The 18,487-nt window shown below is 40.5% G+C and overlaps 3 protein-coding genes across 4 annotated transcripts; 1 reads left to right on the forward strand and 2 right to left on the reverse strand.

Annotated features, from left to right (window-relative positions):
- The first annotated feature begins 4,098 nt into the window (after positions 1-4,098).
- Positions 4,099-7,715, forward strand: cnpy2 (canopy FGF signaling regulator 2). Of its 2 annotated transcripts, none has more exons than XM_085775776.1 (6): positions 4,099-4,192; positions 4,580-4,676; positions 4,793-4,908; positions 5,491-5,688; positions 5,819-5,915; positions 6,029-7,715. In XM_085775776.1, exons 2-6 carry the CDS (start codon positions 4,589-4,591, stop codon positions 6,070-6,072), a joined length of 543 nt encoding a protein of 180 aa, XP_085631902.1. In that variant the 5' UTR covers positions 4,099-4,192; positions 4,580-4,588; the 3' UTR covers positions 6,073-7,715. The 2 variants fall into 2 exon arrangements, with proteins under 2 accessions (XP_085631902.1, XP_085631903.1); XM_085775777.1 differs by lacking the exon at positions 4,099-4,192 and adding an exon at positions 4,369-4,388 and having other exon boundaries at positions 4,569-4,676.
- Positions 7,716-8,155: 440 nt separating this feature from the next.
- On the reverse strand, positions 8,156-13,468 carry LOC146986910 (uncharacterized). Its single transcript, XM_085775778.1, has 3 exons — positions 13,358-13,468; positions 13,042-13,145; positions 8,156-12,633 (listed from the first exon to the last, which is right to left on the reverse strand). Exons 2-3 carry the CDS (start codon positions 13,125-13,127, stop codon positions 8,529-8,531), a joined length of 4,191 nt encoding a protein of 1,396 aa, XP_085631904.1. The 5' UTR covers positions 13,128-13,145; positions 13,358-13,468; the 3' UTR covers positions 8,156-8,528.
- A 1,310-nt stretch (positions 13,469-14,778) lies between these two features.
- LOC146986911 (EEF1A lysine methyltransferase 3-like) lies at positions 14,779-17,784 on the reverse strand. The gene is made up of 3 exons (XM_085775785.1): positions 17,542-17,784; positions 17,340-17,451; positions 14,779-15,490 (listed from the first exon to the last, which is right to left on the reverse strand). The coding sequence occupies exons 1-3, from the start codon at positions 17,743-17,745 to the stop codon at positions 15,087-15,089; spliced, it is 720 nt and encodes a 239-aa protein (XP_085631911.1). The 5' UTR covers positions 17,746-17,784; the 3' UTR covers positions 14,779-15,086.
- Positions 17,785-18,487: the final 703 nt, after the last annotated feature.

Here is an 18,487-nt window from a genome sequence, read left to right on the forward strand (position 1 = left end):
ACAGAGTCCAGCTCCCACAGTCCTCTGGGACACGTCCCTGCTGTTTTCCAAATGATGTTAATATGCAAATAATGGTTAAATGTCTGGACTCAAAGAAAAGAACGGGACAAAAAGCTGCGACCGATATCTCATCTTTTTGATAAAAGATCGATCTCACCTCAACGTCCATGATGCGACCGACACAGAGACGGAGGTTGTTGCCAATCAGATGCTGCTGTGATGAAACGATCACATGATGATCACTAATGATCACATGAATAAACTGACTGATAGTCATAAGTTCAGAGACACAGTCGGCTGCACATTTAACTTTCCTGTTATTCATTTATTTGTTTTTCCTCCTTTTCGTTTCCTTGACGCAACAACAACAACAAAAAATTTCCATTGGCACCGAAGTTGCAGCATGTTTTAAAGGGATAGTTCACTCAAAATTGAAATTTCGGAGTTACAGGGGGGCTCCGTGCAGCACTGCATGTCCATATGACGGTAGCGAACGGAGCTAACTTTTCTTCGTCCAAAAAGACACACCAAAAAACATCCAAATACCTCCATAGTGTTCGTCTGTAATGTCCCTCTTGTATTGAAGCCCCGACATGAGAAATTGTTCAGAAAAAAATTGAATAAGTCTATATTTTAAGCTTGTTTGTAGCGGAAGCTCCCAGTGTTGCTCTGCCAGAATCTCGCGTGATTTGCGGAGCCGTGAACTGGGTGTCAGTGCAAATCACGCGAGATTTGCAGTGACACAGGAAGAGCAGTGAACTGAGACACTGGGAGCTTCCACTACAAACAAGCTTAAAATATAGACTTATTTAATTTTTTTCGGAACAATTTCTCATGTTGGCGCTTCAATACAAGAGGGACATTACAGACGAGCAGTATGGAGGTATTTGGATGTTTTTTGGTGTGTCTTTTTGGACGAAGAAAAGTGAGCCCCGTTCACTACTGTCATATGGACATGCAGTGCTGCACCGAGCCCCGCTGTAACTCAGAGAAGCCACGGAGGACTCTGAAACTTCTCCCAGCCCTTAGTCCACATGAGGGTGAGTAGATAATGAGTGAAATTTGAATTTTGGGCGAACTATCCCTTTAACAAGTTTTTTTTCTTTAGTGGCAACCATTAACAGGCAGCTACCCTTTATTCTAATTTATATTCAACAAACAAGATCAAGATGTTAATATTAGACTGATAAATTGTTATAATTAATATATTGACTATGAACATAACATTCTAAAAATATAGAAGGTATTTACATAATGTGATCAGTCGCTCTGCTTACTATGTTTTTATTGTAATGTAAGAGAACGACAGTTTTATGTCGCTCTCTCCGCGTTACAGTTATGCAAAAATATTTTATATATTATGGTCTTGGTGATGTACACATGTGTTTTCCCAGGTCTTGATCATAAAAAAAAATGTTAATAGTTAACTAAAGCTACAAGGTCTCCGTTGGTAACAGGCACAAACTTTAAAGTCACATGATAATACATGTGTATGTTTTTAATAACACATGTATACATTCCCATTCAGTACATGTATGGAGGATTATGAGTGGTTTGTTCTTCCACTGTTTTTGCTGCCACGTACATTATGACTTTATATATTTAATTTTCTTTTCAGTTAAGTTTTTTTTTGTTAGGTTTGTTTATATATGTGTAGTTTATCATTTTTATGAATGTTTTTAGAGTTGGAAGTAGGTCACACGATGATTTATATTTGTGATAAAGCCAAATTTTGTGCAGATGTGTGGTGAGACTCGCACAAAAGTACAGTGTCTTCATTTCTGAAGTGAATATGGAGGAAAAAAAATGTTGATGGTGAGTTAGAGAAGTGATCTGAGCTGTCGTTTCTCAGGACTTGTCGACTCTGGTATTACAGGGAGTTTTGTAATCGTCCAAAACATGAGTGAGTTTGACTGTTTCAAATGTGGAAGAAGTGCAAAAAAAATAGAAAAAAGAATTGCCTCTAAATGTTACACTTTGATATTTGCATCTCCTCCTGTGCACTTAACTTTAAGTCGCTTAGCATGGCACATTTCAAAAACAGTGTTACAGAAAGCAAAGAAAAGGAGAAAAAGCTGTGCAGAGAAGACACGAGACAACATGATGATAAAATGATAACAAAAAACAGTGGGATCCATCATGAAAAACCTCAGTTTTATAAACGAAACCTTTTCCTTTTCCCCCAAATATTCCACGTGTCTTCTAATAACTGTGCAGACGACCACGGTGCCTCCTGTGCTCACCACTGTGCCTCATTTATCTCTGGAATCTCTAGGTAATAATTTATTATCCCTGTCAGAATAAAGATAATAAAGTCAGAAACTCTTCCCCAGTAAAGAATAACACTCAACAGAAAATATAGACCGCCTCTCTATGGGTTTGTCTATGAATTCTTCATTTTCTATCACACTCTGTCTGGAAAATCGACATCCATTCCACTGGGAAATGCACTACTGGATTCCTGAAACCTTTTCGACACAAACTTTGTTTTTGTTCCACTTTTGCAACTGAAATGATGCATCATGCCAAAATAAAAACACATATTTGTGCAAGTAATTTAGTAATATCACTCTTCTTTTTTTTTTTTTTTAAAGAAAACCCCACATGTACCAGCACAAAAAAATGGTCCAAGGTGTAAACGAAAGCATAAAAGTTGACATTATAAGCTATAGGGGTTTTAAAAATGTTTTTTTGGGGGGGACCATTGAAGGGATCAGAGCAGAAAAACAATGATGAACTCTGGGAGGCAAACATTATATGATCTTCTGACTATTATCTTTGCAAAAATCAATAAAAACATGGCAACGACCTCAGTTATTCCATATTTTTAATTGATGACTGCATCATTTATCACATCCTAAAGTTTTCTGAAGAATATTATCTGAGTTTGGGAATAGGTCCCTTGGCCAGATGGGAAACTGGTACTGTACTGTATTGTCAAAGTGATTTAATATGTTTTTTTTTCTGATTTGATGAAGTTGTACAGTATGATACAGTATGAGAGCTTATTAAAGGGCGATTTTCTGATCTGCTTGTCTTTTGGTCTGTTTTATATTTCTTTTTTTTTTTCTTTTCTTGTTGAATAAAAATAAATAAATAAAAGTAAAAAATATCTTTAATGAAAAGTTAAAAAGAAACATGCAAATTCCTTTTTGTGTCCATCCAAATAGCCAATAGTATAGTAGTTGTGGAGAGTGAGTAGACTGGGATCCTGTTGGAATCATAGGCATCTGATTGGTCGGTAGTTTGACCATTTACAGGTTAGGAGTTCAGGGTTAGTTACCATGTAGATTTACGCGGGTAACAAGTGAACCACCGTTGTAGTAGCTACTGAAAACCCAGAGTAACCGCAATAACTTTAAAGGGATAGTTCAACATTTTGGCAAATTTGCCTATCACCATAATCCCTATAGTCATAGCAGTAGGTTCATTACCTTTAATTATCGGTGCATGTTGTTTTGAGATCGGCGGGGTAGAGACGTGAGCTGCTCAGCGAACACAATGGAGGTGAACGGTACAGGCCCCTTGTCCCTCATCAAACTCATCAAATACACAATCCAACAACTCCAAAACACCCTCGTGGACAAGCTGTGATCTGCACATTCACCACGCTATGAAATAATCATGTAACATTACATGACTGAGTTGTTAAATTTTGATGTAAATGCAGCCAGAACTACATTCAAGACACAGTTGCTGGGTGGAGTGGTTTCAAAAGCACATTAAAGTTCTGAGTATTTGCTTCATGTGTCGTAATATTACATAATTATACATGATTATTTCAAGTTTCAAGGCAATGAACCTACTTCTACTACAAGGATTATGGCAATGGGAGAATTTGCCAAAATGTTGAACTATCCCTTTAACCCCTAAATTATAACTTTAAATCCTGCTTCATAGTACATTGAGCTCTTTGGCTGAGCTCAGAGCGAGTTATCTATCGCTCTGGCTGAGCTGAGCTGACAGGTTGCCGTGGTAACGGTTGAGCCGGTGGGTGCGTTCCATGGTTTCCACGGAGACGTTTAGGATCCTCCCGGTCACGCGGGGGCGCCGTCGTATCGAGCTCCGGTCCGGCGCCAGCTCCAGCTCCGGTGCCTACGTCACCACATTTCACCGAATGTGATGGAACATCGTGGAAAACCGTGAAGCTGGTGGTGGTCTAACTAACGGAAACACCGGCGGAGACAGACAGGTAAGCTGTTAGCTCACCGAGGAGGCGCCAGCTCTGTGTTCGGAGCTACGGCGGTCGGACGCGGACAGAAAGGGGCTGCAGCGCGGTTACCGGCTAGATTAACACCGAATGACTGACTGTTACGTTATGTGTGTGTTCTCCTCCGGTGGTGGTCGGTGGTTCGGTGTGTTCAGCTTCAGCTTGTTTGATGCTGAACTCTGAGGTTTCTCCGATTTTTCCCTGTTAAAAGGGTTTTCCATGGAGTTTTTCCTCAGTCGATGTGAAGGGTCTAAGGGCAGAGGATGTTGTTATGATGCTATGTGAAGCCCTTTGAGACAAACTGTTTGTAAAAACGGGCTATAGCTATACAAATAAAATTGCCTTGCCTTGAACTGTGTCTGTGTTTAGGTGCAAAAAATGAGGGAAGCGGCTCTGCTGCTCGTGCTGTGTGTCCTGCTGAGCCTGAGCCAGGCAGCCAGGCAGGGACAGGACATCAAATGTGGAGGTATGTTATGTGTGTATATGTGTGTGTGTGTGTGTGTGTGTGTGACCACTGCACTCACACACATTCACAGGGAGAGAACAAGCCTCAGTTTGTGTGTGTGTGTGTGCTCCTCTCAGCCTGCAGGGCTCTGGTGGATGAGATGGAGTGGGCCATCTCCCAGATTGACCCAAAGAAGATGATCCAGACCGGGTCCTTCAGGATCAACCCGGACGGCAGCCAGTCCATCAGAGAGGTAACGTTACAGCCACGTAGTAAACTGTTAACTGTCTGTCTGTGTACTAACTAACCCACTCCACTGTGTGTGGGCTGCACCACTTTACTGCTGTTACACAACAAAGTAGCTGTGCAATATTTTATTTTTTAATATTTTTTCTACCTGGTACAATATTCTCTATATCTCTGTTTAATTTACAAGCACTTTAAATATCCAAGTCCCATATTGAAGTTTTGTAGATAACGTGTAGTCTTATCTTATCTTAGTGCTTCAAATATCATGTTTGATACTGAGATTAGATGCCAGAGATTTAAGTAAATGTAACTGGTTTATCTTAGCTGTAAAACTTAAAGACTCCCCAGATTATATGACAACATGTATGAAAATGAAAAACATTGATTTTTATATTAAGTTAAACAAATAATAATAAATAACACATGTATCCTTGTGCACAGCTATTTGTGATGTCATAACTTGAAATTCAAAAAGGTGTAGTTGGGGAAAAAAGAAGAAAAAAAAGAAAAATCTCAGTAATATGAGCAATTTAAAAACAAAAAGGTTATAACAAACATATAATAAAAAATCCTGTGATGCCACCAGGTTCCTCTGGCTCGCTCCGAGGGGAACCTGCTGGAGCTGATGGAGGGTGTGTGTGAGAGGATGGAGGACTACGGCGAGCAAACCGACTCCTCAACAAACAGGAAGTCCTACACTCGGATCAAGTCTCGGAGCGGTGAGGCCATGGATCTCTCAGAGGCCACGCTGGATTCAAGAGTTACAGCCACCTTAAAATTTGCAGTGAGTTCAGTTTTCTGTTTAAGAAATCAAAAGCATCATTGGGTTTTAATGGTGTAATAAAAGTATTAATGCATTTTCATTATTTTGTTTAGTTTCTAACACTTTTATTTTTTTTTACTATTTTCTCCAGTGTGAAACAATTGTTGAGCAGAATGAAGATGAAATCATCGAATTCTTTGCTCATGAGACTGATAATGTTAAAGACAAGCTCTGCAGCAAGAGGACAGGTACGTTTTCAGCTCGCCTGTATTTGTTAAACACATGACTGGAGTTCATCACATCATGACACATTTCTGTTGTGTGTATCTGCTGACACGACCTGTCTCTGTTTGCTCTGCAGATCTCTGTGACCACGCTCTGAAAATACCCCACGATGAACTTTGATATCACCTCGCCATGGCTGAGATGGAGACACTGGTGGTGCTGTAATGTTTTCAGTTGTCACTTATCACCGGTTTATGCCATGGCAGTGGTTCAAGATGTACACAAATCCTCAAAATCCATAGAATAGAAAATCCACACGCAAAACAAAAAGTGTTTCTCCTGTGATCATGGACATTTTCAGGACCACTTTGCCATTTTTTCCCCCTCATCTCTTATGTCATTTTTTTATTCACATTAACTGTAAGTTATTACTCCTTTGACTCCTTTCAATCTCACTCTTGTTTTGTCCTCACTAGATAAAACTGAAACTGTGAAACTGCAATAAATAAGGTCAGACATCAAAGCAGGTGCAGGATTTCTTACGAGATTATTGTGCATATTTCCAGTAAGAATTCCCGTCTCTAAGAAAAAGTTGGTAGAGTTTAGGTAGAAATTTGGTTAAGTGGTCCTGAAGTCCATAATAATGCACAATGGAAAGGTCTGAACTGTCATCAAACTCTCAGCTTTAGAGCTTTTAAATCTCACTAATATATATATATATGTAACAGTCCGTCCATGATCACAAGAAAAACGGACACCAGTACTGTCTAGTTTATTTTCCTTTGGTTATGAGTAAAGTTACACTCCGTAAGGTGCATCATGTTACATCAGAATTGAAATTGATTTCAGATGATTTGAGTGGGTTTAGTTCCTCCGTGGGAACTAAATGAGAAAATGTGCCTTTAATGCAAAACAGATGTTTCCCAGGTATCATCACACTCCTCACAGGACCAATCGTTTTCGTCCATCAGTAGTAGAAGAACCTCACTATTGTTATTGCTGTCATGAAATCAATGAGCTAATTAAATGATCGCTTTTTTTTTCACTAGAGATATTGACAACTGAAGATTAATTAAAAGACAGAGAAGTCAAAACAATCATAGTGAATTTCAGTAGTGAAAAACATTGTCCACTATTTTGTGTGAAACTATAAATTCAAACTTGACCCTAGTTTCCATGAACTTAGGTTAATACTTTGAAACATCTCCAAGAACTTTTGTTTTTCTCCATTAATTTACACATTAGCTTGAAAGCATTTACATTCATTACTGGAGTTTGCTGAGGTTTTATAGTAAGTTCAATTCTAACAACACAAAGGGCTGTAAAAACAGCATGGCACAATGGAACTACTAATTATGTCTGGAAACATTTTGTTTGTCCTCTGTGTTGCCATTGAAATCCATAAAAGAAAAACATTTAAAAAATCACATAAAATAAGAATCAAATAGTCGGCTGGCTAGTGACACATCTTATTTTCATTAAACACTACAAAAACCAGCTGACATCCCCTCACATTATTTCATTTAAACAGTGTTTCTTTTTACTTCTCAGCCTCAAGAGTAACGTTTAATCCGTTCCGTTTAGTAAACCCAACCGATTTAATCCACTAGAGTGTGCTGTTGTCCACTATTTGATTGTTAGATCCTAAGAATCATACTTGTATGGAATATCCTCATGCTGTGCTGTCGATATAAGAAGGTCAGGAAGTTTATTTGGTGCCATTTATTTTACAGTGTATGTGGGGGGAAATGAACTCTCTGTCTCATGTGAACATTCTCTTGAAATTTCGTTTTTTTATACATAAATTTTGTAAGTTTTCTGCATCTTCTGTGTCTTCAATCGATCAGAACATCAACACAAGTTTAACATCTATTTTCTAAGCTACAACTCAGAGGTTCAACCACTTGAATCATAACTTAGTTTCACTAAAATTATCAGTAATAACCTTACACATATGGATTAGATGCTATTTTTGACTACATACAGTAGCACCCAAATTATTATGAAAGGGGTTAGAGTTTTAAAACATGTAACATCATTAAATCTGCCACAATTTTACACATAAGAAGTTGAATAGTTTTCCCACTTTATTCCGTGATATTGATTAAATGACTGAAGAACGTGATTTCCAGTCTGATCTTCCAGTCTAATCTGAACACATTTCTACTTATTTTAAGACACATAAACTTTCCACAGCATTTATTTAATGCACTCAATTTTTTTTATTAACATTTTTTATATAAATGGCTTGATTTTAACCACACCATGCTGTCACTCCAAATAATGAAATCCTTTATTCTACTTATCTCACACTGCATATTTCTAGAGGTAGTACATAAATATTAATTTAGATTTTAAGAAAAGCTTGTAGCAAAACTTGGTTTACAGAAATACTTTTGTAGATAAATAGAGTTGGTTGTGAATATTCTAGGTTTCCTAACTGTCAAAATTACTACATTTCTATGACAGTAAATGCATCATCAATCAGTCAACAAGTAAAAACTATAAAACACATTAAAAAAGTCATTAGAAACAAAGTACAATACAGTATTGTTAGATTTCTATATACGTAAGTATATTGTGCCAGTGTTAAATTACGTTACAGACTTACTTTCCTCCTCTACGGCTGTGCAATCTCAGTCTGTGATTTCGTCAGACACCACAGCGACCTCAGTGGATGTGGAACCCTCCTTTTCATTTCCTTTTTGGTCCATTTCCATCATTTCCATAGCCTCAACTCTCTCAGCTGTGCACTCCTCATTCAGACGTAACTCCTTTGCCTCGGCCTTGTCTAACTTGTCCTCTTTGCCTTCATTAGCTCTAGTCTTATCGTTTACTTCACCAGAGCATCTTTGCTCTCCTGCAGCCTTGGGAAACTCCTCACAACCCTCTGTTTTGCTTTCTGCTGCAGCATCTTGTGGTGTTTCCTCAACATTGTCTTCCTCTGCTACAATAACGGTGTCTCCAGAGCTGCTGACACTGCTGCAGGACAGTGTGTCTTCTTCAGCATGTCTGCGAGGCTCCTGTCCTACATTGTCAACACTTTCTGTCGAAACCTTGTGTTCATCAAAGACTCTTCTCTCATAGTTTATGTCTAATACCATATTTTGGCAACTCATTTCCTCGCCTAAGCTCTCTGGATCCCACTGCTCACCCACTTCCTCCTCTTCATTTTCAGAGTCAGGCGCTGTATGTTTCCTAATGCGATTTACCGCATCCCACAGAGACTTGGGATACTGGGGCTCTTCTTTGTCAGGTAGGTTGAGGGAAACACCTCCCACTCCAGCAAAAGGGGGGATAGAAGTGCTGGAAGCCAGACTTGGGTTGGATTTAGAGGTAGAGGAAGATGAATTCAGTTGAAGAGGAGGTGGGACAGTTTCTGAGACACAAGCACCAGCTGTGACAACAAGATCTAGAGCTGAGTCTGTTTCCATAAAGGATACAGGCTCTGTTTCTGACTTGGGTAATACAGGAAGTGGAGATGGACAGTCGGGAGGTGAGAGAACATCTAAAGGTGATGGAGACACCTCTGAGTTTGAAGGTAAGGGAGAGGGAGAGTCTGAGGGTTCGATTTGACTGTCTGTTGCATCTTCTTGGGATATTGTTTGATCCAAAAGCTCCACAGGATCCTCGTTAGCATCTATTGGTGATTGCATTTCCGTCATATCCAATTCTTGGCTATCATTACATTGTTGCTGTAAAATTGTGACTTCAGTGGCAGCTTCTGTGGATATTTCAGATGCCTCTTTTTGTTCAGTGGAACAATCCTCTTCTTGGCAATTATCAAATTGTTCCTGTGTTTGATTGTCAGTGGTGATATCTTCTAATAATGGGGTTTCCAAAAGTTCTGCGGGATACTCATTGGCTTCTTGTTGTAGTGGCTCTTCAGTAACACAACAAACAGCATCTTCTGCTTGGGCACATTCAGTACTGATGTCCTCAGCATTTTCTTTGGATGTTTCAAGAGTCTGTTCCAAAATGTCAGTAGGATCAACATCCTTTCCTTGTTGCTCATCAGTGGTGTCACTATCCAATACACAAGCAGTACTGTCTGATTGTTCGTACTCAAGTAGTTCCTGTGACACCACCCTTTGGTCCGCAAGATCCTCGAAGGCATCACTGATCCCATTCTGTGTTCGCTGTAATGTTTCACCCTCGCCATCCCGATCCTCAATACCAGTAGATCCAGGATCTTCTTCAGTGTTTGACTCTGAGATATACGACAAACAAGAGTCAGAGGAATCTGTGGCTGCATTGAGACACCCAGATGGATGTTCAGAGGAGGGATCATCTTCTCCCTGACATGGCTCAGTTGTACCGACATCAGTGGTTGGCTCAAGAAGAGTGTCCTCAGCCATTTCAGTTTCCTGTGACATTCGGTCGTCTGAATCAAGTTGAGAGTCGGTTTCTATCTCCTCAGACAGATAAGTCACCCGTTGCTGAGGTTCTGCAAGATGCTCATCATCACGTTGATCTTTCGCCTCATCCTCCGCATCGTCACTATCATCTTCAGTTTCTTTTTCGTCAACTGGGAGTTGTTCAGTTGCATCGTCAGTATCATTTGTTGTTGGAGAGGGTTCGACCTCCACATCCTGCTTCTCAACAAGTAATGATGTGGCATCTTCAGATTGTGGCTCAGTGATGCAGTCATGGAGAGGAATACCAAGGATCCTTTCAGCACGCTCCTCCAAGGTTTCCTTTTCAGAAATAGTAGAAGATGAAGGTATGCAGGGAAAGGAGAGGTCACCGCCTCCGTCAGGTTCCTTTTTCTCCCGAAGATCCAACTCTAATTGAGTCTCGGGCCAGTCATTAATCTGGAAGGGGTTTGTTTCTGTGTCTAGAGTCTCTTCCTGGTCCAGCTGACTGCTTGAGTCAGGACAAACAGTGCTCGACTCATCATCGAGTGGACTGTCATCATTGGAGCCTACATAGTGAACATGCTCTTTCCTTGGTGATGGAATCAGCTCCATTTTGACAACGACACATGTGGTGTCAATGGCCTTATTGTCCTCAGACTCTTGTATGTCTTCCTCATTATCCAGACTTGTTTCCTCAGCATCGACCGGTTGAACTGTGTCACACTCTTCTTGGTCTTGTGGACCATCTAATTCTGCTTCCTCACTGTTTGCTTTCAAAGCTGTTGATAGACTCTCAGTTTCTACTTTGCTTGTAAAACTTGGCTCCCTCCACAAAGGATATTTGACTGACTGTGCAACTTGTTTCCCTGATGTAGAAATTGCATCGTTTGAATTAGTTTTTTCTGGGGAGACAACATCTGTCTCTGCTTTGTTTGATAGATTCTCTTCAATTATCTCACTTTCTACATAAGTTGGTGTCTCTGTCTGTTTGGCTTCGAGACTTCCTGTATCAGAAATATTTGACTGCTCGGTGGGTGCCGGTGATATGAAGTCTACTTCATCTGCAAGCTGTTGTGATTGTTGAATGTCACCAACATCTCCAAGACCTTTAGAAACATCTTCTAGTTCTGTGGTTTGAATATTTGATTGGGAAGTGCAAATTGGCAAGGATGGGGTTTCTGTGGCGTCGGCTATTCGGGACACAAGGCAGAATATGGTCAACCCGCCTGTCTTTTTATTTAATCTGAACTTCCGTCCTTCAATAACCTTTGAGGACGTTTGCTCATTTGTCTTAATATTCTGAATTGCTGGTATTATTTGTGGCTGTTGCAATGACGGGACACACTCAGGCTGTGTGTAAGTATTCTGGACACTGTTTGGACTGCTTGTCTGTAACATATTCAACTCTGGTTCTCTTTGCTTGAGTCCATCAAGCTCTGCACAGGTTTTATTCTCATCTGGTTTTGTAAATTCCTCTTTCTCTACAATCCTCCTCTTCTCCTGCAGATCTACAGGCGACACATCCGGCTTTCTGAGTGTGGGCTGTGACCAGTAGGTTTGTCTCTTACCGTCCTGCTCCCAGCTCATATCACAGTGGTGCATTACAGGTGGGCTTTTATGTGGGCTGCTGTAGGGCGGGGGAGCAATATAGCCAGGAGGTTGGCTAAACATCCTCCTCTGGTAGGCCGTCTTCTCTTTAATATCCAACATGTGGCTTGTGTCGGGGGCGGGAGCTTGTGTTGGATAGTAGCCCAGAGTTTGCTGCCTGCCCCCTCTATCCCACACTCCCGGTTCTCTGATGTTTGCACATTGTCTGGCTTGTTGCAGCGCTGCCAATCGAGGATCCGTCCCACTCCTGCCGTCCCTATCCGGAGCTCTGCTGCCGTCCATCAAGCCCCCCTGAGAAGCCCCCCTCAACTCCGCCTCTATACGCCGCCTCCTCGGAAGTGAATGGCTGTACCGAGCCGCCCATGCCTCCAGCTCTCGATAGCTGCTGTCGCTCCTCTTTAGAGACACTTCTCTGTTGTTGTAACGAACTGGGCTGCACGGCTCCCATCTCCTCTGCCATCCCTCTCTCAGAAATCCTCTCTCGTACTCCCTTGCCGCTCTCTGAGCCGCTGTCCACTCTCTGTCTCTGGCCTCATGCGCCTGATACTCGCTCAGGTCCGGATGCTGCTGCTTTGCGTGACGCTCCAGAATAAAAGGGAAGTGGGAAGAAGTTGTGGCAGCGGATAGTTCTGGATCCGTCCAGTTGGCGTAGTCCTGTGGAGCTCCCCCTGTTCTCGATCCTGGTACGGGCCAGTAACTGGACTCCCTGCCTGGATCCTGCTGCTCACCATAGTACAATGGATAATGGGTTGCCGGTTGATGTCTGTCATGATAGCTGTTGGTAAAATGGTGGTAAAATGTTTGCATTAATTCAAACGCATCAAATATATAATTTCAGTTCAGCATCACTTGTAACTGTAATGAATGATGTAATGAAATACAGTTTATGAAGGAAATCTCTACATGACCACTGGTTGCTCTGCATGTATGACTGGATCTGAATAATAATCAGTGAGTGAATATGATGTTATGTAATAATAAGAACAATACAGGCCTGTTTTCTGCAGATTTTTCTACATATTATTTTCACAGTGCATGTAAAGTTCATCTACTCCACTCAACTACTCGCTGCCACAAGTTTGAGTCTACAATAAAATATAACGAAATTTGTCAAACAAGCCTTGATTGAAGACAACACTCTTAGCATCAAAAACTGAAACAGTTTTCACAAGACTAAACTCACTTATGTGTACAGTTTCTTCCAGGAACAGTACCAAATTTGGCATAAAGGGATGATTGGCCCTGATGCTCAGGCCAGTACTCCATCATTTAGTCTGATACAAAGATCTGAAACAAGGAAAAATTATTTTATAGTCAGCTTTTAATGCCTGTTTTCCAAATACACAAAATGAACACATCTAAAAACATAGTAAAGAATTGAAGAGAAATTTCCTAACATTAAATGTGACTGATGAATTTACAAAATAAAAATCTAACACTAATCAAATAAATAAATATGGAAATACATACACAGAGGGATAAACAAATATATCACGTACCTTTATTTGCTGGTTTCAGGTTATTGTCCTCAGTGCTCATGAGTTGACATGAGGTCTAATGAAGTCAAACTTGGACGACTTGTTTTAAAAGGATTGTGGTTTTCAATCCCCCTCCCACTTCACCCACTGCCACCCCTCCACACACACACACACACACACTCACACACACTCACACACTCCCTGTCACCGCAAGCCCGTCCTCCTTTGATCGAGCCAACAGGCCGAGTTCAAATGGCACAGAAGATTTTTTAATCATGTTTTTGAAAACACCATCTCCTATCTATATGCTCCAAACTTAAAGCGAAGACAGAGTTGGAATCTGACACGACTCCAGTTGTAAATCTAGGGTTTTATCACAACTTTGACTTACTCGAATTGGGTTCAATATAATTTTGTTATTAGTCTCTTTTATTGTAATAGGGTTAGGGTTAGGGTAAATTTCACACCTCAGTTGTAGAGCTGAGATGGCTGCATCAACCTTTTATCAAAAATTGGATAATGCAAAATCTAACAATATTTTTCAACCATATGATTAATATTTAAAATGTAAATTCCAGATCCTTGGATGGTTTCCTCTCTGTCCAACATCACCACCTGGTAAATCCCCGGTAGCACAGTTTTCCATAACTTTGCCTCGATAATGATAATAATAACAAATATCAACAAAACCATTGATCTGCACTTTGCATGACACTCGCGTGGGAGGTGGCCGGCGTGATGGCGAGCAGACTCTGCATGGAGATAGGGATCTGTTGTTTTGTCGGCTGAATTGTAGCAGAGGGAGAGTCGGGCAGCGGACGGGGTGTCTCCCTTTCTTTAAAACTCTCCAGCGTAACAAACAGGCTTTCCTTTTCTGAACAGAAAGTCTGTACATCAGCAGAGAGCAGGAGAGAGGGGATGAAGTATGTACAGACAGCAGACAGCAGGCTGCAGGGAGGACAATCTGTTGATGTTGACAGAATAGTTGGAGTGGATGGGATGGACTTTTGTTTTGGGTTTAATGTACCTCAAAAAAATATTAATGACCCACACACACCAAAGAAAGGATGTTATCTTCTTTGCGATGAAGTCATGCTGTCCCTGTATTTCTTGGTGCATTTTAAAGAAACACACTGATGTCTTCTGTGAAACTGCATCATGCTCGACAGTGACAAGCTGTTCACAGACAGATTACTTTACAAATCAGTGCTGCTCATGTTCATTAAATGCAGCACTGCATCATTTTCTAGAGAGCAATCATGTTATTTTAGCATTGCCACTAGAAATCTAAAAAATCCACAAAAATATTTCTTCATGTTGAGGACGATACACAAATAATAATAATAATAATAATAATGACAAAGGACACAATTCATTATTCAATTCACATATATTGTCAAATTCAGCATTCCCTGTTGTGAAAAAAAGAAAGAAAACATCTTAAATAACTGATAATACCCAAATAAATATATAAATAAAACAAACCAATGATCAACGGAGAAGTAAAATCACAAATTGTGGTTTCACAGCTTGTAAACTCACCTCTGACCTTTCATACCACTGACTACACATTTCTTTTTTCAATAGGTGTAAACCAATTAATTCAACAAGCTGTAGATGCAGGATCAAAAACAGGATCTCAGCTAAAAGTAAAAACAGTTTCATCTTAAACTTTCACTGCCGTTTCGCAGAATGCATCAAAACCTGCTCTCAGTATAACTAACTCTGCAGTCCTAGGCCTGTGCACAAGCTACTGCTCCGTTCTCCTTAGAGATCCCCTGTAGATATTAATGTTTTGTTGCTCATCACGGTGCACCAGCTCCACGTTGAACCTGCTCGGTAGACACTCCTCGTAGAACCGCTGGGTCTCGTGCTCTTTACGCATCTTGGACGAGAGATAAACGGACGCGGCGCCGCTCTTGCACAGATGAGCGAGCGTCTCCACCAGCAGCGGGAACGTCTCTGGGAGGTAAATTATATCCGCACAGAGCACCAGGTCCCAGTCGGACGGGAAGTTCACGTGGTCCTCGCCCCAGGACAGAGGGAGGACGGCGGGCGGAGGAGAAGGCCAACCGGTGGACGGCGTGTTGGCTGAAACGTTGGCCTGAAGCTGTGGGAGAGCCAGAGGGAGGTCGGTGAGGGTCACAGCTGCACCTGAAACGATTCCAGGTTTGATTCCAGAGCTGTTGTTATTGATGAAAAGAGTAAGGAAACACTGTAAAGCAATTTTGACAATGCTTATGACTTTCCCTCATCAAACACACAATCCAACAACTCCAAAACGCTCTGGTGGACAAGTTGTGACCTGCACATTCACCACATTATGAGATAATAACAGAACGTTATGAATGTTCGATTCAAACTCATGCAAAACCGCTGATGTGCGCTCCCGTCGGGGGCAGTTTTTCATCAAGCAGTCTCTGCATTTCCCTCTAAAACAACTCTGTCTGGTAACGTTCTGTTATTATCTCATAGCGTGGTGAATGTGCAGGTCACAACTTGTCCACCAGAGCGTTTTGGAGTTGTTGGATTGTGTATTCGATGAGTTTGATGAGGGAAACCAAGAAATCCCATTAGCCTCCGTAGCGTAGCTCTGAGCAGCTTGCGGCTCTGCTCCGCCGTTCTAAAAATAGCTTGCACCGACAATTAAAGGTAACAAACCTACTGCTATGACTATAGAGATTATGGCAATGGGCCAATTTGCCAAAATGTTGAACTATCCCTTTAAGACCAACATTACATTTATAAAAACCAAACAAACATTTTCAAACCCCAATAACAATTTCACAATGTCTAGGCAAGAAGCTTTGAACAAAAGTGTATCCCAAACTTCATCACTCAATTGTGTCACCAGAAACACTTACATTGTGTTGTGAGTTTTGTCAAATTTACAGAGTTGTTTCCTGAATTTACTGTGTATTTGTGTTTTTTGCACGTTATAAGTTGCTGTGCAATAAGCCTTCAAGGCCACTGTAGCTGTGGTAAATGTACAACTCTCCACAGACATGTCAGAGGTAAAGTTTGCAGTGTGTCTGATGGAGGCAGCAGTGAGTCGTGGACTGAGCCTCAAACAGCTGCAGGAGTGTGGTAGGAACATGTCAGAATGACTGATGAGGAGGAACATACGGTGGCCCTGAGGGCTCAACTCACTGCAAATATACAGTATACTATGCACACTTTGGGTTCAATTTATATCTTATTTATTAAAACAACAACCATATTAAGCTTCTTCATGTTTTTCGATTCTAAACATATATGTCTTCTATATTTATTTGCACATATTTACCTAGCATGTGTCAATGAGCTTCGATAGGAGTGTATGTGTACAATGTTACATACATAAGGGATTTTTATTGGTTAAATCTACATTACAGTTATAGTGTATATACAAGGAACATATCACGTGAATAATATGTGCATATGTGTTATGCATTTATGAAAAACACAAATAAGTGTACATGATGTTCTGTGTGAACATACTGGGAAGTTTGTGAAACTGGTTAGCAGTAAATTCACATGATAAATATGTATTTGTATGGTTTAGACATGTCACTATAAGAAGTTTTTCCAATTTCTATATATATATATATATATAACATACTTTTTTTTACACTACACTTTTGTCATGTACAAACATTACATTTGCATGTAAGACGTAGGCTACTTGTTAGTGGGGTTTGAAACTCAAGTGAGTTTATTTAGTTTAGTAACATCATATAAATCAGATAATATTGCAAAAAAAATTGCTTAACATTATCTCCATCATCATTTAGTTTGGGTTGTCAGTTTTTGCATCTTACAGGTGTTGTCAAATGGATGAAGATGTATTCTGAGTTTGTGATTTCTGAAGTTGCAGTGCACTGACCCCTCAGGGCCACCGTAGCCATGCAACAACCATACACTGGATGAAGGTCCAGGATGATTATTAATAATTGTTGTATATGTCTAATTATGTCACTTTAAATGATTAATATGAAAGTATTTAGCACATGAACAGACATACCGAGGCGAGCAGCCAGGATACCGACCACCCCGGTTCCTGCTCCCAGCTCGATGACGCGCTTCCCCCGCAGCTCCGCGCGCTGCTCCTCGAAGAACCGACACAAGTGTAAAGCCTGTTCAAAACAAACACACACAACATTATCACTGTAAACAACTCTAACTTAATAGCAACAACATGTCTGCGGAGACCAACGTGCTCTTACAGCCTCCCAGACCGGAGCAGCCACGCCGAGGTTTGCTCCGAACAGCTGCTGGATCTGCAGCTCCTCTCCGAACAGACGGTACCGAGTCTCCAGAGAGAACGTGTCCGCGAACAGAGCGTCGTCCGCCGGGAAGGGGTCGTCCTCATCCCCGCCGACAGAAGTCATGGTGCTGGTGGTTGTTGGTGGTGAGGAATTAAACCGCATGCACAGTGAAGTGAAGTCTGCAGAGATCACGACGGCTGGTCGGTGATCTTCCAGGTCAGGTAACATGAAACCTTACGACTGTAGGCTACTAAGAAAACATTTAAAAAATATTAAAATAAAAAAACAACAACAGATTTATCAATTTCCATTAGCCATATTTTATTTTATTTTTGAGATGTATTCCCCCCTGTGTTCTCCCTTCACTCTGACTCTAAGTTTATTTAACCTAATCACTATTTAACTGTTAATTAATGGTCATTTCTCATCTTCACCATTAACTAAAACCGCGTTTAGATTTCTGTATGTCTGCAGTGCAAAGATTAGAGATTAGAGTGCAAGGCTTTTACTTTGAAAGTTGCATGACGACACTTAGTTTCCGGGTTACAGAGCCTGTCAAATACACCAAATAAAAGAAAAAGAAAAAAAAAGCTCTATTTCACTGTCCTCTACTACTGTGGTCTTAAAACTACTTATTTACCGAATTACTTGTCTGAAATAATTTAAATACATAACATTAGTCTCTGTACATCAGTCACTGCTGATATTATTTGGGGAAAACAATTCACACAATCCAATAAATTAATATTTACCACAGGTTCACCATTCCTTATCTCTCTTTAAGGTGTTTTTATATTGCACTTTTGCTCACAAAATCCAAAATTACTCAACTTATGTCTTTTAAAAAATAAGGAAACCAACAGATGCTCACTCTTAAAAATGATTATTACCTTCTTCTAATATC

Source organism: Trachurus japonicus, chromosome 5, assembly GCF_045865225.1.
Source record: "Trachurus japonicus isolate A0001 chromosome 5, Traja_1.0".
Classification (NCBI taxonomy): Eukaryota; Metazoa; Chordata; class Actinopteri; order Carangiformes; family Carangidae; genus Trachurus; species Trachurus japonicus.